Here is a 20,375-nt window from a genome sequence, read left to right as displayed (position 1 = left end):
TGCACCTGCTGTAAATATTTGCTTACGTTTTACTATCCGTGACATGTTTTGCGTTGTCGCACGTTGCGTGGCCGCAAAATAAAGCCACAGTATTCATTTCGACGATCGTACAATTCTAATCTGCTTTTCTGATGGAGGCGAAAGACTAAAAAAAATTGTCTCCAATCCCCGCTTTGAAGGTGGTGGAAAAGCGCAGATGCACACGATACCCACAACAATTGCTCATGCGACGTCAGTTGAATTCACACACGTGGCTCTAAAAAGAGCGAAGCGAGGGATTCTTCCAGCCGTTACTTGGAATTCGCGGGGGCAGCGTCGCGAACGCAGCAGCATCAGCCAACGCCCGGCTAGAGTGGTGGACGCCGCCGCCGTAGCCCGGCAGTGCGTCGGCAGAAAGAAAACAGAGAGGACCGTCTTTCGAAGGGTGAGACGGCGGAAACTAGACATCCTGATGTGCTAGCTTCGGGCTACAGCGTAGACACCGAAACAATGCGGCATGTGATCTTAGTGATTGCCATTTATATAGATTTAAACAAGTTAGTTAAGTAAGTCTGAGAATTGCGAGAAAGCTGAGGTAACGTTCTTAATAGCTATTTGTCCGGACCGGTTGCTCCTTCCACCTTTTGTAATACCTCTTAAACCACAACGGAATCGGTATTCATCAATTTAGAAAACGAAGTCCTATTCGTGGCAAGCAGTGCGCAAAAGGTGGCGTTTCTCTAGCGGCGAGATGTCTGTATGCGGCCTTGACATTTTGTTTTCGCGCGCTTCAAACCAATCCTTAACGTATCTTTCCCGAATGACCACTTAATTCCGTGGGGAGTGGATTACCCAGGAGGTGCTTTCGAAAACGTTAATCAAGCTGTGTGAAGGAAGCGCGCAATCGGTGCGAAGGTGTGCCAAAATAGGCCCAAAACAGCCGTCCCTAAAGCAGACGACAAAGCCGTACCGCCGACTCGGCTGCCGGTGAGCAGGCTCCTCCGCGCGGGGAACGCTGGGTAAATTCGCCGCGTCATCTACAGTGTGCTACGTGGGTAAATCCCTCCGCCACACTCGCCCCCCGGCGCCTCCGCAGCGTTTGGAGTTTATTGCCCCGCACTCCGCAAAAGAACCCTTAGCTGGTAGAGGTAGAAAGCTTTGCTTTAAAACGCTCCTGTGTACGACATTTCGCGCACGTAAAGATGTCCAGGTGGTCAAATTTAATCTGGAGCCCTCTACTGCGGTGCGGCTCTTCGCCTGCGTTGCGTCTACATGGTAAACCCTACAATCAATCAAGATCTATTCACCTGTGTAAGAACGGCACCTACTCATAAACGAAAAGCCGGGCGAAAGATTCATTTGAAAGGTAGAATTCTCTTGGCAAACGGTCCGGCTTTCAGAGGCCATGGCAAGGAATGCGGGATATAGGAGCCGAATTTTGTGCTTCCCCTCGAGAGCAGTACCACTTCACTTACTGGAATTCGCGATGTATTCACGATGATTTACTCGCTATTCTGCACCACCACAAAAAAATTGAATTTCGCGAATATAGATAAATCCAGGCATAATAATTTATTTCGAAGTGAACCAAACATTGTTTGCTATCAAATCAAAACAAGAGAAGCTTTGAACAGGTTGACCTTTCAGTTTCACAACAAATTTTTCAGCCTTCACTTGGCCTCCAGGAGGATGCTTCTCCCGTAACGCAATGCCGTAAGAAAAATCTAGCCTCACCATTTCCGTAGCTGCGGAACATACCGCAGCACGTGTATTCTATATTTGAGCGGAGCGCCTACCCAAGCTCCGCACTGGAATGCGGCTACAGATGTTCAGTCCCATGACTCTCTTTGCTGGGGGCGCCATGCCGACGCGTTTACTGGCATCACCCCCTATCGTGCAGGGAGACTCGCTGGTATTAATGGAGGCTGGGCGCTTTACAACTGGTGAGGTCCAGTTTACTTGCTTGAGGAACTGCTATAGTCCGACGCGGTCGCCCTCCGAATGTGTCAGCCGTCGCTGCGACGGAAGGATTCACTCACCGTGGGTTTCAGAACGCGCTTGGTTCATATTGTGTGGTGTGTGGCCGCTTGTGTTAATCAGATCACATCCTCTTATAACAGCGCGGTCCTTTCACTGGTGTGATACGGTGTAAAATGTTACAGGTGTGACTTTTTTATCGTTAGGTTTTTTGGTAGTGAGGACATCATTGCGTACTCAGAAAGTCTGTATGCACAACATTTACACGATCTTTTTTTCCTCCAGGTCGAGGCGTCAGTGTCTAACCATGCAGCATGGAGAGAAGAAACAATGCCACTTTTTTACTACCTGCGAAACAGGCCTTCAACATAAACTTGATGCAGAGGGGTTAATTGCATTGTTCTCTCTCTATGTATGCTCGTATCGTAACCGCCAGGCTGTTTAAGCATTTACTTCCACTGCTAGCGTTACCAGAAAAAATGCTAGGAAAAAAATACCGAGCGCGTAAGCTTGAGCCTCGTGAGGAGTGTCCGGCGGCGTCCAGGATTGCCAGTAGGCTTGCGCCGCGGGATAAGATCGAAAAAATGCCAAGAAAAAATACCGAGCGGACGTCAGCCTGCGCTTAGTAAGGAGCTTCCGGTGATGCCGACCAGGTCGACATTCCAGAACACCCTGGCCAGGATCCATGGCGTGATCTCTCGCAAGCTGTTCCCCTCTCCAGTTCACGTGCGTCCACTCCTGAAGTGGGGAGCCCAGACAGCGAGTTCGGGAAGCCTGTTGCTGCGGGTTCTAGCTCGTGCTAGCGCAATCTACTTTGAGAAAGATTTCTAAGGCGGCACACAGTAGCAGTCCGAGCCTGCTAACCATGGGGAAGTTTCAGCAGCAGGTTCGAAAATTTTGTGAGGAGCGACAGATGGGTCTCTGACGAAGGCAGAGGGGCCGCAAGCTCTGCTGTTTCTTCAGATTTGCACCACTAGTGCAAGCCTTGCCATTTTTGTTTATAAACAGGCATGAGGTACAAAAATATTGTACCCTGCCAATATGAAAATTCTTGATGAAACAGAAAACCGCCAGAATGATTTGTTATAGATGCTTGCGTGAACTTTGTTTAGAATACCGGGCTGGTAGCCTGGTTACCCCTATGCATAAACAATAGGTTAAACCTGTTTTGAAGCTATAAACTAGGACGGGATGTACTGGGAAAATTCTACCAAAGAGTGGCGCCCACCTGTTAATACGTATCTGCGCGACAAACAGTTCAAAAATGCGGGGGGACCGAGAGCGCAGTTGTTTTTCTGTGTTAAGTGCTGTTTTCGTGCTCATCAGTCATCCTGTATTTTCTTGCTGTGTTTTCCGCTCAGAATTTATGGCTGTATGCTTTACCTGCCGGTGGAAACTTCGAGTTGTTTGTGCTGCTTTATTTTTTTTACAGCTCATAACTTAATAACAAAGACCAATGAGATGTAGTATTGCTGTTCGAAAGATTTGAAACCACGAAAACACTGAAATTGGCTAAAACAGAAGACACTACACTTCTTCCGTAAAGAAGGCTTCATAAATAACACGCACTGATACTTCTCAGGGAAGCACTTAATTCAACTCTTGCATACCTCGAGGAGCTAAGAGGCATACTTTGTTTCAATGTGCTCCGTGCTCCTAATATTCAAGCTGCAACGTATCTTTATTTTGAAGTATATGTAAAGAGTCCGAACGAAACCAGAGATAATTTTGAGAAGTGGGCGTATCGGAGCCAACGCCTCACATTGACTGCCGCCTTTTCATCAGTTTACGATTTTCAGTGCCGTAGTCAGCGTCAAACGAAAACAGCTTTACGTTGGAGCCAACGTTTGCCTTATGACAACAGCCGTAAAGAATCACCCTAAGAAGATATACCCCCTTCGCTCCATTTTTTTTTATCCATTTGAAACCATTGTCACTAACTTCATCACCTTTCTGGCCATCTTTTATGATTTCGTCCAGCTTGTAATCCTGCCTTAAATGTTTAACGTCTCTCGCAATTGCAAGTCTTCAGGGGAATGATGTCGTTTATTGCGTAGGAGGGACAATATCGCTGCCATCCTCTACCTGACTGGGGATAGTTTCGTGCAAGCAAGAGAACACAAGTGTTTTGCAAGGGCATGAAAAAGTGCATGATAAGTGAAACCGCACCTGTCTGACAAATACCTAGCTTAATATTTTATGTGGTCTTAGTTTCTTTCAAACAAAATACAAGTAAAATGACTGCGAAAATTACATGGAAACCTGCTTGTGTTGCGCTCTTTTATTACCACGGGCATTAGGATCCTGATAAGAATTCTCAAAAACTGCCACATAAGCTAACGCAATAATTTATTGCGATTAGCAGCTGAATGAAGCGTATAAAAGCGATCTTCTCAAAATGAAAATCCGGCCTACATTCCAGCCTGTTTTTTGGCCTACAAGCCCGGTTGTTTATAGGCGCAAGCGGGCGTTTCCGGCATTCCAGGTACCCGGCCCCGTGCGTCGTCGAGTGCAGCAACAACATCATCGGGCGAATCCAGCTAGGAGTTGTTACGCAGACGTACGCACACCTGGCGTGGCAGGCAACGATACCATGTCGTTCGCTACAACAACCTGCTCTACCTTTTGGGGCTGCCACTGGTTTCCAATCGCTGCTTTTCTGCCGTGAAAAGCCCTCGCTGACTATGTTGCCTGGTGTATTAGTGATCACAGCAGTTTTATCATCAAGTGCTGGGATGTCTTCTGTGAAGACCTACCCACTGGTTGCCTGCAAGTGTGAGTGAATTTGAACCGGCTGCCGGTTGACGTTTAACTAGATCTTTTTGAACAGCAGGATCTAAACTATACAAATTGTGGGCTACTCTTGGCGAATATCCGCCGTAACCTATAGCAATTTTCAAGCTCTAACAAAGTAAAGAAATTTTTATTTTTCCTCGCAAAACGAAAATTGGCTATTACAGAGCAAATTTTAAGTTAGATCAGTAGCAAGTATTTTAAAGGAGTCCCTATAACTCAACAAAGCACAAGTTATTGGCCGCATCAAAATTTTGGTTTCAGGCGTGGGGTTGCACTGACTACACTACGTTGTTTAAACATTCCGCATCAGTGAGCACGTGGCAGACTTCAGATTGTCATGTTCATCACAAAACAGTTTTTTATATCACGGGTAAAGACGATGATATGATAACTCATGACCAAGCCGAAACTTTCGAAGTGACCAGGCCACAACACCTTTCACGCAAACCAGTCGCTGGTAGGCGGTTCCGTGCTTCCGTGTCTTTGTGTGGGGAATATTCTGTTTGTGATAAAGAATTCAACATTTTCAGCAAACATATTTTCGGTACTATCTACAACCTTTGTAGACTTAGGCACTAAATTCAGCTTGACAGATGTTTTTTATCGTTGCTTGCCGCTTTTTTGTATGAATCCCCACTCAATGCAGCTCCCGGAGCAGTCAAGGTAACACATATGGAAGTGCAGAGTGAAATGAACCGTGGAGATGCAATTGTAATTTGCAACGTGGCCATCAGGGGTCGTCTGGATAATCCGGTTCTCCACGTTACCCTCAATGTCGATGGGCAGAGCTCCCATGTCCCGTAAGTACCAGCAAAGACTTTTCAGATTAAATCGAGTAGGAATATAATTTGCAGAAAAGCGGTACAAAACACTTCTGAAACGGAAGTGGTACTACGTTTGTCCATAGAGCTTTTTTGCTCCATGGACACACAGAAAAAGTACTCTATCTAATACGTGAAAGAAAAGATTAGAAGCTGTTCAAGTGATGAATGACTTCGTAGTACCAGAGAAATCGGCTGCACGCACCTAGACGAACGCTGTCCCACAGCAGAGAGCAGCTCGGCGGCTGTCTTGTGGGTGTGCTTGGCGAGCGACGTCCTGCTGGCGGGTCGCTTCGGCAAAGGTATACTGGCGTCATTTCCGGGACGAATGTGACGTCTATAATGTTTAGGCGAGTCTTTGTTGGTGTCAGCCAAACCATTTTATTCATGCTAACCGACAGTGAGCGTTATCCAAAAGTAAATATGAGTTCTCTATTCCGTCATCACGCTGAGTCGGCAGGCTCTGAAGGTTTCGAAAATATTGCCTAAGACACCCATTTCCCCTTAGAAGCTCGGAATCATTGCGCTTAGAGGAGCGCTGCATGTACTGCTTTTTGATGAATAATACCATCTTCTGCGTACGGCAAGTCTGATAGCTACGTCTTCGCCAGTACCTACAAGAAACCTCTCGTGGCCCTCCTTTAGAGCATCTTGTGAAATCTGTGAAGTGGAGACCCAAATAAGCTTTTGGGAGATCCTTGGCAACTGTAAAGTAGTTTACCAAAGGAGTGAAAAAAAAAATGAAACCAACTTCCGCGCCTGTGAAATCTGCCGAAACCGCGAAGCTGCCTTCAGCACGCTGGCAGCCAGCTTACTAGAGGCGGGGTTTTCACACAGCACCGTTAGCTGCGTTATGTAAGTATTAGAGGCTGATTCACGGAGGTGTGGTAGTTTATATTCGCAGATAGGTGAAGTGGTAACCCACCGCGTGCCCCGAAGCAAGAGCAGAGTTTGCGCACTGGACGGCCTTAGCATAGTGTGGGCAGCACTTTTGGGCCCACGGTACAGGACCGAAGGTGGTGGGCGGGCGGTGGGCGCGTTAGGACGAAGGAGTATGCTTCCTCTTCGGCAAACGTTTTTGACTACGGCAGTAGTATTTCGTGACTTCGGTGCGCTGGCGGCCCCTTTCCGCAGAGGCGGCAGCCGCTCACAACGCTACTCGCCTCCGGTATGTACAGTGCGCGTCAGGCTTGTCTAGGGCATGCGAGCGCACGGCTCCGGAGTGTACTGGCGACATGTGCTAATAGCTGCTGGGTTAGAGATAGCCTGCCATTACGCCTGCGCGAATCTCAGACAGGGTCGGGCTGGTCGTCATTTCGCACGGACACTCTAGCTTGCAGACGCCACCACCCACGAGGGGCGCTGGTGTTTCCAGTACCAGCCGTGAGCGCTGACATGCCAGATAGACTCTTCGTTTGACGCGGTTTAATGCCACCCCGTGCAGTTACGTAAGCACGTAAAACGACGGGCGCCAATCTTCTGAATATCATTCGTGCCAAACAGAAAGCACGCAACACAAATTCCCTGCTGAGATTTCGGTCGAACCTGTTGTGCGATTACGTTGGAATAGTAATGCACCGCGTCATATTACGCGCTGATCTCCTGTGCCACGGCTTAAGGCTGGCTTACCGAAAAAAAGCGCCGGTTGCGGCAGGCGGCGTCTGCAGATTTGAGAGGCCCGAGCTGAACGATGACCAGATCGAGCCTGTTCGAGATCCACGCACGCGCAATGGCAAGGTATCTCTAACCCAGCAGCTATCCGCAGATGCCGCCAGCCTGCTCCGAAGCAGCGTGCTCGCTTGCCCTAGACAAGCCTGAGGCACACTGTACGTACTAATATCTAACTCATTTAAGTATGGTAGTTTATTCGTGCATAATTAGGGATTTGGACCTGCCACACGTGCCGAGATTGCATATAGACCTTTTCATCTGTTAATCTTAAATAACATAACAGCATGTTCTGGACTGTGTTGGGCATGCGCAGTTACATCTTCCTGTCCACTGCGCCAATTGTAGGGCCGCTAGCACAGCCCACTGATAAAATGAAAGCCCCCAGGACGAAGAAAATAAAATGGTCTATAGACGACCATCGGTGCGGTGGCACTAACTCTCGTCCCAGCAGGGCACCACCACCTGGCGTGAAAGGGCATCGCCGCCGGACATTGGGATACCCTGAACAGTTCCGCTATTGAAATAAATGTTAGCCCTTACACCCTGTGAACATGTTTGACGTGCGTGGCTGAAAGGAGCGGTCACGGTAGCTATCTGAAGATTTATTACGCGGTATATGTTGAGGATTTTCTAAACAGTGGTACAAATGATTTCTCACCTCTCGCGCCCCCTTACGCCGCGTGCAATAGACACACCGGCACGCTTGGTTTGGGTATATCACAATGTTGATTGAAATACCGCTCATAAGGCCTCTGAAAACCACCAACAGTAGCCTGACGTTCACCTCGCGCTCGGAGTTCTGGATCTTCCGTAATGTTGGCGGCATGGCAGCGACGGGCAAACACCCGCGCTGTTAGGGGCCCCATCTTCAGCGTGCGTTATTCCTTCTTCTGTAGTTCCGACGCTGCGAAATAACCAGAACTCTTTCCTCTTGCTGCCTCACACTTGGCGTGCGTGCTCTTCACGCCAAAACAGCGAGTCTTTAGGCACGTATATAACACGTGTTTCTCCAGAAAAAAGACAGGCATTCACTCTCCTCTTGCACGCAACTTCTCTGCAGCGTGTTTGTTTCTTCAGGCATGAGCGTTGCTTCCTCCCGCTGACCCTTTTTGGAACCGACATACGTTTTACCGTACGCGTATGCAGTCCCGCTGAAAAAAAGAGAAGACACCTTATGATGGAAGATAGCGAGATTTTGAAGAAGCGCTAACGGCACCTACAAATCAGGGGTCACTAACAGGATTTTCGAAGAAGGCCTATGTTTATATACACGTAATACATTAAAATTTACGCATCAACGATGGTCTATAAAATGACAAGCAAGGAATCCTTACACGGTATTTCTACTACTTTAACACAGGTGATGCTTAGCTTCTTGAATCACGAGTGGTCTGCAGCAGCGTTAGAATCCTTAGCAGCAGGTATTATAGAAAGATGAGTATGTGTATTCTGCAGCAAAGGTGTTCAGGAAATAAACATGTTCTTATTAAACAGCCAAACCTAGTATGAACTTAAGGGGAAGAGGGAGGAAGAGTATACTTTTTTGAAACCACATAATGAGTTCAGATGGTCATCCTGGGCTGGTATCTATGTTCGCGGATCCATTGGTGTCAACATCGACTTTCTTAAAACATTATGATGTAGGAGTCATTCAATTGGTAAATGTCTTTCTGCCAAAAATTACAAATTAGGACTTTTATTTTGGTGGCATAGAAAAAGATATGGAAAGCGAAGACCCAAGTTTATGCAGAGGGAAATATCCCGCTTAGTATGGAACACCCACAAGCTGAAACAGATAATAGCTCACAAACATAAGATAAAAGTGAAATTATAATGCTCAAGGGGCAGTTTTCAGACGTCATCGGAATGTATAGTAATATTTGACCTGTCAATACTATTAGGGACTTTGTTTCAGTGGGTGTCGTCAGTTGCAGTCCAAGAATTGTGCCTAAGTGGCAGGCACTATCTGCAAGAACGAAATATAGCATGGAGGAACAGCCATTTCACCAGGATACTTACGCATAGATTGCTCGCATAACTTCTTCGCACTAGTCTAGGTCACAGCAACAGTGGCACTTTTAACCCATTTCAAAAGACGAAAATTTCTGCGAACTCCGTTATTTTATTCGGTGAGCGTACAGCTCCGCCTAGGGTCCAGGTATGAGTAATAAGTTGTGCTTTTTTCAAACTATATAACACAAAAGATTGATATCAACATAATTAGCAAACAAAACACGTGCAGGAGAACTATGGGCCATGCAGTTTCAGCAGCACAGTATCTTATTTGCGCGGCTCTAATCTGACATATAGTGATACGACGCAGCATATCATTTCAATACTACGTCTGTAAACACTTGATATAGTTGTGATAACAAATTTAGTTATTGTTCTTCCACTCAATTTCAGCGTGGGTCTCTCGAGAGTTTGCAATTATCAAACGCTACGAAAATATAGGGATATGGGAAGCGTTGTTTCAGCTTCTTGATAGTTTTCCTGCGAGCATTGACTTTGCCTGAAGCGTGGGAAGTTAAGTGCGTACGTAGGCGGTCTCGTGCAGAACGAAAAGATATACAAAATAAAAATGCCTTTCCGCGTCAAGGGTGTGGCCCTGTAGCCTAAGGAACGGTTTCAACTTCACTTTTATTGTTTTTATATCCAGCCAGGTCGGTTTTCCGTTTTGTTCTCAAAACCGTGGCATTGTGGTTTAGCATTTTTACAGTCACAACGGCGCCCCAAGTTATTGTGGGCGTATGTCGCTAAGAAATCAGGTCTTTTATTGTCCCTTACAAAATAAAATAAAAATGTATTTTCCCTGCCTCTTTTGGGAAACATAAGTAGTTTAACGCCACCAGCAAAATGACAGCGCTTGTTATGGAATAGATCGACCAATGACCGAGATATATTAGTATCGGCTTCCAGTTCTGTTTTCTTCTTCTACCCAGTTCTTCTACCAGTTGTTCTCTCGGCGGCATTAAAAATAGCCTTTTTTACGGATATTCAACTTTTTTGGAGTAAATGGTATATTTGGACAGATTCTCGAAACATAAATGTGGCACTATATATGCAGCGCCTGAGGATTTTAAATGCAGAGCATTTCAGTAACTCACGATGTCACCCGCGTTGACGTCCGTAGTCCGCACACTCACTGCGCATGCGCGTCGAGTCGAGGCGATAGCGAACTCTCTCTCGCGAGGGGCATTGGAATGGATTCGATTGGATTGGCTTGGATTGACTTGGCTTAACTGGGATTGGATTGGATTTTGATTGGATTGGATTAAAGTGGATTGAGTTGGATTGTGTTGCGTCATAGCAGCGGCACGTTGCGTCATAGCCGCGGCAGACGCGCTGGGGCCGGCGCATGTGCAGTACTCTCTCTTCCGCGGTTTCCCCTCCTTAGGCGCGCTGCGCATATAACCGGTGTGCCGTTCTCCGGCGAAGCAACATCCGCGCTTGGCTCAAACACCTAGAGTCCACGCCGCTTTACAAGTACGCCAACGTCGTCGACTGAGACCGGCTTACGCCGTCCCCTCAACGTATATAAGCGGCGGAGCGCGCGTTCGGAATTCAGTCAAGGGCGTCTTTGCTTGGCTTTCGCTTGACGTGACGCTTTGCTTGACTCGAGTAGATGCGACGCATTTACTCGAGTTCCCCCCGTGGGAAGATGCGGGCGGCTTTTTTTTAGAAATGCATGTAGCGTAACAAATCCGCATGCTCCTATACATTATTGGAAACATATCTATGGAAAGATCACCCAGTGTTGTCGCTGGATACAATCAATGCCAAAATTTTGAACGGCAATCAGAAGGGAGACGGTGTCCCAGTGTTAAAAGGCGTTCAGGCTGCCAAAACAGATCCGCTGGATATTTTAAATTTCGCGCCCCCATAAATTTTTTTTGCTGCGTCTTCATTCCGATGTCGACACCAAGGTAGCATAGGAGCGCGTTTATTGTGCGAGCGCTTTTTTAGTTTACTGGATGTACATCTTGTCGACGCCAAGCAACAGCGGCGTATACCGACGAAAAGTTCACTCTTCATTGAGCCTTTCAGGCCCCACCACCTTAAAGATGATCAGGCCAGCGTATAGCTTGCCTAAAACTTTGCCCTTTCTCGAGAGACACATGAGGGATTTGATGCAGATGTGGCCCAGTGCCCACCAACTGTGCCATCTCCGCACGTTCGTACGGTAAAACAAAAGCTTTCAATTCTTGTTTCTTCGTGGCAGGAGAGGAATCTTGAGCTTTAGAGGCAGTGTGCCCGCTTACCAAAAGTCACAGTACTGTGAGTTGAAAGCGCAAAGATCGCAGAATAAGGCTTGGCTCGAGGTACCTGAACGTAATCACACGTGGGCAGAACAGGTGCACGAAAGCCACGCACAACCCTGATTCAAAGGAAGCTGCGGCGTGTTCCAGTCGGCGTTCTCACGTAAGTTCCACAAAAAGGCCGACAAATGAAAGCAAGAAAACACGCTGACGAGTTGTATCACATAACAAACCGACCGAAGTTATTCCTGCCCAAAAGAAAATGTTATAAATGCAAAGAAAGAGACGCAAATATGACGGGTCAGTAAATCAGTTGTTAATAAGTACAACCCCACTTTCGCCTTCAGAGCACTTAACTATCACTTCTTGAGTCGTCTTCTACCCTATTATCTTTAAAGCCTTGTATTTACCCCTTTTCTTTTCCCCGCGGAGCAGTATGTCCGTGTTCAGACCCCGGCTACGCTCTCCGATTCCTTATCATATCAAGAGCTTTGAATCTCTCTCTCTCTCTCTCTCTATCTCGGTAGCATTGATGCAACAGGGATTTTAGTTCGAGTATATTTTATTCAGCAAAAGAGTTACCATATTTTGAATACTTATGTAACAAGTTGATAAGCATTGCTATGCTGGTGGTAATTTCGAGTGTTCTCTATGATTTGTATTATATGCATCTTTACTGTGTCTCTGAAACGTACTCTTGCAGCAAAATTTTATAGACTGTGTGACTGATACGTTTTAATCCTTACTGTGTCTCTGAAACGTACTCTTGCAGAAAATTTTATAGACTGTGTGACTGATACGTTTTAATCCTTACTGTGTCTCTGAAACGTACTCTTGCAGAAAATTTTATAGACTGTGTGACTGATACGTTTTAAGTTCACTCAGGCACCAAAAATGCATTTTTAGCGACTCTCTTTTTTTCACCCTTTTGAATGTAGCGAGTTCAGTTTGTGCAAACTGATAGTTGGACCGCCAATACAAGAAGCACCGCATCATTGCCAGTTGGAGCCGGGAACGTACACTGTGGAGGTTAGGATCAGTGGTTACGCTGCTTTCTACCTGACGAACGGGGTAAGTGCGAATTGGTTTATGAAACAAGTTTTATGTTGTGTTAGATTGTGTGCCAGTTGATTGTGCTTGGTAGCCGGTTCATGTCGTATGCTACCGTCCACCGTGTAGGTGCGGCACTTTTTACCGGTAGAAATTCGGTTAGGCACGGTTTCCTCAATTCTTAAAAAGAGGCCAGTAGGCAGCTTAAAAGCTTCCCGACTATGCCAACACCATGCTCTTGTCTTTGCAGCAGGCGCATTCCTCGCCTGCAGCATCGCAGGTGTACGCATGAGCCCTGGTGCTCTGTCAGGCAGCTGCAAAGTATAATTTTTTTTTATGCCACGCAGAAACATTCTTCTTCCCCCGTCCTCTTTACAGTGGGAGACAGGTGGCTGTGCGGGTTGCGCCTGTACAGCTTGTGCGGTCTAACTGCTCTGAGAGTACAGGCACAAAAACTGCTCTTGTGAATCTCTAGGCTGCGATATCTGTCTGGCGTCGACCCTCCATCTTCGGCAGCGCCATGCAGAGGTGTGCTGGAGTGCCCGTACTGCACTTCACACTGCGTTCAAGCGCGTGGCAGCCATTTCGGAAATAACGTACTCGTGTATCCCATAATAAGGAATATTTTTGGTGCGTGGTAGTTCTCCTCCTGTAAGGTGACAGGATGTGCAATTCGTTATGCCCAACTATGTGCAAACTGCAGGTCTTGTCGTGCTTCCACACTACTCTCTTCAGAGAATATAATGCAGGCGAGCAATTGTGCACGGGTGTACTTACCTGATGTCTGTCGAAACTTCCCTGCACCACAACGTCACTAGAGCATAGGACGGGCGTAGAAAATAAGCATCTACCATTACGATTTACGATTATCGTCGCCAGCACGTTGTTTTTGGTGGCCGCTGCCATGACTACCGCTGCATACAAATGCAATGACTACAGCTGCAATTGCCGCTGCATACAAAAAAGAGTTATCGTCACCAACGTGTTTTTGCTAGTGGCCGCTGCAATGAATATATACAACATTTTTGGGTCCCTGTGTACATTGTGTGTATATCTGTTTTGGTTTAAATAAATAACCCTCAATCCTCAGCCCTAAAAAAAGGGAAATATAATGGTATGTGGAGGCACCAAATATTAAAATGAAATAAATGTTATGATATTAAATGAGATCTTCTGAGCTCAGCTTTTCTCGCCCAAATGTATAGTTTCGAATAAATATGTTAGACAACACGATCCTGATTTGGCATTGCATTACCTTAGTTGAGGAGCTTGATCGCCACATTGTATTTCGGCCTGATTACTCGGCATTTTAATAAAAGCTACATTACCTTCAAATAAAGCAATTTAGCGGTTAACTTTACATTTATATTACGGATTACGATCACCCCTGCAATTAGATTGGCGCACGAACTCTTAAGTAAATTAATAAGCGCTTTCCTGCCAATTGAGCATTTAGTCAAAGGAAACATGAAAACTTGTCTTGGCATGCCCTGTTCTGCAAAATATAGGCATCCTCTTAGCTAGAATGGGAATGGTTTCATCGCCGGTATTATGAGCCAGAAGGCATTGTCGGAGGCTGAGCTTGGGTCCTGAAGTATTTTAACGCTATGAAAAATCCATTACTCGTTTACAGTTTGTATCGGTGAGTGCCAAATACACCAGGCGCATACACGTTTTTTTCATTTCTATTGGGATTACAATAGTAAGGATATTTTCTGAAGCTGAAATTTTTCCAGTATATGCCAGACCGTATTGATCTAAACACATTTTTAAATGCTTTTGTGGTAGTTCACAAGCAAGTAATTTCCGACCTATTAATTAAGGACTCTAGAGCAGTGTGCGAGTTGGGGGGTGACTACCTGGAAAAAATATCTAGAAGGTACAGGAGACCAAGAAGTGCAGTGGGTGAACTTTTCAAAGTAGGTTCGCTAACACACATATGTCCCAGATAACAAATGCTATCCTCATTAGGCCGACAACTACGGTGGAGTTCTTTCGAATTTTTTCCTCTTTGATTGTCTTTGAAACAAACCTGTACAGCATAACAGTACCAGGTAAGCGCTAAACATATTTAGGCAAGGAATCGACCAGCTCTTGTGCTGTGGTGGCGTTTGAAGGCAAATCCACCGGGTGCTCAAGCGGACGATTAAGGAGGCGCTCACCTGGGCTTCCTATTAAAACATTTGTAATGGCGCCTGCTGACAGGCCGCATAAGCCCGTGCTCTCGATGGCTTTCAGATACAAAGCAAACGTTTAGCAACCATCGGTTACCGGAAATGTGGTCCAGACAGCGGAATCGGTTTGAGGCAGAAATATAGGCCTCAAAGTGAAGTGCGACCACAGGCAGGCAGTGACAGGCAAAGTGATGTTCGGCGGCAACGTATCTCCTGCTGGCTGTGCAGACTGCGTTGGTAACAGAACAGGCAGTTGGGATTCTCCTCACTGACATGTGTTGTGACTTTAGGTGTACCGCAAGTTGCGGTATTTTACTGCTGCTAAGGTGAAGATAGCATAACTCGGGCTCAGCAAATCGATGGAAAGTGGCGTAGTCGTAGGCAAGTGAAAGATGGGTTAGCCCAGAGAGACAAATAGGTGGTCAGCGGGCGCAGCGTCACAATGTTTACGGTTCCCAAATTTATCTTTTTCAAAAATAAATGGTAGCTAGACTTCAATCAAACTACGCGTGTCTCGCGTAAATGAGGCCGAAGCATGTAAAGATTCGTGATGTTTTAGCAGGTATAAACAATTTCGATTCCTGAAAAAAATACCCGAGAATTTTTTTGTTGTGCCTTTGCTTACTTCCTCCCCCCCCAAAAAAAAAATTTTCATGCAGCCCGAACACGCAAGTTTAGTCTCATACAACATGCAAAATTAACATGTTTATTATGCACCCTCATAATAATGAAATGGCATTACTTCTATAAAACGCCACTTGGCCCGAGTATATAACTCTGGAAATGCAAAAGCGATTCTATTACGACTTCGTTTTGCAAATATAGATATATTTAAATTAGTGTACCTTACCAGATCACAGCCTACAAAACGAATTGCGTCGTACATGCATTGTTATATCTGCATCTATACCGTTTATTAATATTTATTTACAGTTCTTGGTACCGCAATTTTGCGCTGCACATAAAAAAATATTCACTTCCACAGGCCCCGCGCTTAAGTAAAGTTTAATAAAGCACTTTTGTTCCTTATACCGCCGGGTGGGCCTCTGCAAAAAACTCCTCCAACCGCATGATGGCTCCTTGGCAGTGTTTTGTGAACGACCAACGTTGTTTAACAGACTAGACCTGTCGCGAGTGCCACGTACTTCAGTTGAACATACACGACTATCCCTTACCTGGTTCATCGAAGCAAGTATAAATCAATACGTGTCGGTTCTCTTTCGCAAGCACAACAATGTTCCTTCTTCTGCCGGAAGTCATGCAACGCGGTGCAACTAATAAACGAGAACTAGGCGAGCAATGATGTTTTGCCAGAAATCAAGAACAAAACGAAGAAGATTCGTTGTTAACTCGGGAAACAGTTCACCCTTAAGCATTTGCGGCACGTTTGCCTGCTGATCCATGTAAATCAACACCCTTTGTCGAAATTTACTGGGCGAAACCAAAGCTTACTGATGCTCAAAGAATTCAAACAACAAGCTTTACCTTTAAATGTTATAAAAACTTGAGATGACAGTAGGAAAAAACGTGCTTTCTCAAGCTTTCCCATATCAAACGTTTGAGCCTCGCTTGGGACGTAAGTTTGAATGGGAAATTTTTCGCGGCCTGCGTTCTTTCAGCTTGGCATAGAAAATTGAAACAGACTATCTTTTTCCGCATTGTAACTATATATTTGTTGTTTTCATGCCTAAAACCAATTTGCTGGTTCGCGTTTTGTAATTTCTCGATCCATAATTGGTTTTAGTACATTTCTCTTAGTGTATTCTTTTGCAAGAAAAGGCTGGCGAGTTTTTAAAGCTCCTTTGAGGGACTTATTGCTACAAGTCCTGCCCTGTAGCTTGCAAGTGTGTTCAAAGTTTCATTCGAGAGAGAAAAAATGAACACAATACTACATGAACAAGAGAAGCTTTGTTTCCCGTAATGTTGTTCTTCCTTCTCCCTCCTTGTGCAGGGAAGTAAGATGGCGATACGTTTCGAAGTCACCGACAACGAAGAACTGAAAGGCTGTGATGAAAGCCCTTGAAAATCTCACATGCACCATAATTCTCGCCTTGGACTGAATGAGGGTGCCGATAAATAAGACCGCAGAATCTTCACTTTAAGATCACAGTCAAAATCTCAGCTTGGGACCTGATGAGAAATTCACGCGAACATTTGTTCAATCTTTCATTTCAAAACTGGTAACAGAATAATTAAAGGCTCTCATGGTCATTCTGGCAAAATCGATTTACTTGCGAAATGACAATTAAATCGTAATAATGTACATTGATTGATTGATTGTTAAGTTTAACGCGGCGACGCAATGCAGGTGATGAGGCGCACCATAGTGGAGGGCTCCGGAATATTTTGACTACCTGGGGATCTTTAACGTGCGCCGAAATCTCGTGCACACGGGAATCCTTGCTGTTCGGCTGCAAAATCATGCGCTTATGTATAAATATATGTATAAATGTAGAAATACGTAGAAATATAGATAGAGAAAGCAGTAATTTTGGTGTTATTAGGCAGTCATTCCTATTGCAAGCACTTTTCCAGCCTATTTTTTCTTTTCTGTATTTCATTACGTCCATAAAATATTTTACTGCTGCTGGTATCATGCTGCAAACAACTTGCGAACATACATATGATGTTGTGCAGATTAACCTAACGATGTATAATGCTGTGAGAACATGCAGCTTTAAGCCCTTATGTATATCACTGTATAATTCGGATTCACATACATATTTTTGGTGTTGTATTTATGTATTAGATATATAGAAATATAGATATAGATATTTCTAATATATCTATATCTATATCTATATCTATATAGAAATATAGATATAGAAAGCAGTAATATTTGTGTTATTTGACAGTCATTGCTATTGCAGGTGCTGTTCCAGCCTATTTCTCCTTTTCTGTTTTTCATGTACGTCCATTATATATTTTGCTGCTCCTGGTATCATGCTGCAAACAACTTGCGAACATATATATGATGTTGTGTAGGTTAACCTAACGATGTATAATACAGTGAGAACATGCTGCATTAAGACCTTATGTATATCACTGTATAATTCTGATTCACATACATATTTTCGGTGTTGTATTCATCTATTGCGTTATCTTTGTTCAATTTATATTAATAGTTTTCTTGTAGTGTGTTCGGATCGCCGCCCTGATTTCTACACTGTAGCATATATAAATTGAGTAACACATTCTGATGTATGATTAGAAACAGTGGCCAAGCCACAGCAGATGGGTTTTCATATAGTCGAAGGAGTATCGGAAGTGGCAGGCTTTTTTGTATTTTTATATTTTATTCCTCTGTACTAAGAAGTACTGTTTGCCGGCGGCGTATGCCATGTACTCGGGAGCCGAGGATTATTTTCAGGGGAGTAGTTCACTTTTCGGTCGGGCCTACCGCGTTTTAAGGATGCAAATAAATAAACTCAACTGAATTGAATTGAATTGAATTCATTGGGAAAGTCCCCAAAGAGAAAAAGTTGTTTTTAACACACACGGGGCCATACGCCATCGCTACCTACAGCGGAATGAGTTCGTCACTGTCTTTGCGCTGGTATCCAAAACCAAGCCGTTTTTTCACAACTGGTATTAGGCTTTGATGCTCTACAACAGGTCGCGGTGGGCTACGGCAGCATAACGTGAAGTCGTAGCTTGATGATGCGTCATAGCAAGAAATATTAGAAAAAGTTGCTTTATGCTCGAAAACTGGGTTCCTTCTAATTATACCTCAAATCTTCCGCTTGCGACATCTGCACCCTTGGCGCTTGGCCAGTGCGGCGACCGGTCTGAGACGCAAACGCAACAGCGCACCACTGGCGTGGTGGTGTTGGTCAAAGGCGTACCACAGCAAGGCCGCGTGAAGTGCACAGTGTGTCTCCGACTCTCCACAGCTTCGAAGTCTACAATGCTTCATAATTTGTCTCCTGTTTAATTGTACCAGGTGCAAGGCACCACTATTTCACAGTCCCACTAGACTGAAGATTCGCAATGTCGTAAAGAATGACCATAAGTCAATTGTAAATGTATCTAAATAAATTTGCATACCTTCTCGCCCCTATCACCCACATTTTATTATGAAGAATTACATTACCAGCACTACTTTTCTGCAGCATTAGGCGACATTGTCTGTGTGTCTGCAGATTCTTGTAGCTCACTAATACGTATAGGACGGCAGGTTTAACAGAAATTACCTCAATGTACGGTTTATGCTAATAAAACAACTTCAAGCGTCATTCATTTTTGAGAGATGAATATTGTAACAGGAGAACGAATTCAAAGAGCATGACCCGACACATTACGGCAATTATATATATATATATATATATATATATATATATATATATATATATATATATATATATATATATATATATATATATATATATATATATATATATATATATATATATATATATATATATATATATATATATATATATATATATATATATATACATATATATATACATAGTGATGCCTGCAATAACAAATTCCTAACACGAAACGCCACTTGCAGCAGGATAAATAATGTCACGACTAGGGAAAATCTCCTTAAACATGGACTGAGACGCGCACTTTTTCGAATTTTACGTTTCACAGGCCTCGCGTATTAACAGCACTTGCAGTGCACTCTCGTGTCTGCTTGCGCTGGGTTTTGTAATGCCACTCGCCAATCATTTCTAAAGACTTTGATTGTGTTTGTTGGGCAGTTACAAAGTTGATAATTGGTTGTGAAATCTGCTGTGATAAAGTATGCATTTATCTCTTTAGTAGTGAATGTAGCGTGTTCGCAGTAACATTAAGGCATCAGGCGGCCCCAAAGCGCAGTATTTTAAAAGGCGATCATTCCATTTAAAAAACCTACGTCGCAATGTAGTCAAGCTCCGGTATTGAAAACCTTGCCTCACTGAACAAATAAAAACACGCTATGAAGCTCTGTGCCACAAGTTTGTAGCCAATAACTATGGCTGGGCGTTTCTGTTTTTTCTGATATTTTACGTGCGCCTGGATTGATTAGCAGCCCTGTTTTGCCCGGTGTGTTCAAATGGCCTTTTCTGTGGACAATACTTATTTTCACATACGTAAAGTTCATATAAATTATTTCAAAAAAAATAAAGCGTGAAAAAAATCGAAAACGTTTGTTTGGCGCACACCAATTTGCACAAATCTGCAGCCAGAGTTTTCATGTCGAGCGGTACCTGCAAATCTTTGCCCACTTTATGTCCCATGTTACGTATTCGATAAAAAGCGTACGGTGGCCTGTGTGCAAAATCCATGGGATATCTGTATGTAATAAAGACAGGAAATATGATATTCGCACTTGTAAAAGAATTCCTCCGCCACTCTTATCCTGACACTCCTGATTTGAAAAGCCTCCTAGCTCGCATAATGATACAATCACTTGTAATTGTAAAGCCCCGAAGTTCAGACGTAGCTCCCAACGTTGGAGCAAGACACGTACACTAGAATACACTTACAGCCTACAACGCTTGCAAAAATTCCGTTGAAAATCAATTCCTAAAAGTCTGCTGACTTCTATTACGAGTATTGCCCTGTCGTACAGCCGTTCGTTGCCTCGGCTTGTCCCCGTGTCCCTTTACCAGAAGTAGCATTTAGGTGCCTGGTTCATTCGGTCCTCCTTTCTG

At 44.4% G+C, this 20,375-nt stretch overlaps 1 protein-coding gene across 1 annotated transcript; it reads left to right on the top strand.

The window, feature by feature from the left end:
• The first annotated feature begins 4,483 nt into the window (after positions 1-4,483).
• Positions 4,484-19,026, top strand: LOC144142487 (uncharacterized). Its single transcript, XM_077674029.1, has 4 exons — positions 4,484-4,731; positions 5,399-5,552; positions 12,442-12,574; positions 16,679-19,026. The coding sequence occupies exons 1-4, from the start codon at positions 4,641-4,643 to the stop codon at positions 16,748-16,750; spliced, it is 450 nt and encodes a 149-aa protein (XP_077530155.1). The 5' UTR covers positions 4,484-4,640; the 3' UTR covers positions 16,751-19,026.
• Positions 19,027-20,375: the final 1,349 nt, after the last annotated feature.

Source organism: Haemaphysalis longicornis, unplaced genomic scaffold (genome assembly GCF_048455015.1).
Source record: "Haemaphysalis longicornis isolate Haplotype H1 unplaced genomic scaffold, Haemaphysalis longicornis Haplotype H1 scaffold_6, whole genome shotgun sequence".
NCBI classification, from domain to species: domain Eukaryota; kingdom Metazoa; phylum Arthropoda; class Arachnida; order Ixodida; family Ixodidae; genus Haemaphysalis; species Haemaphysalis longicornis.
The sequence above is the reverse complement of the archived record's forward strand: the minus strand, read 5'-3'. Positions and strand labels throughout refer to the sequence as shown.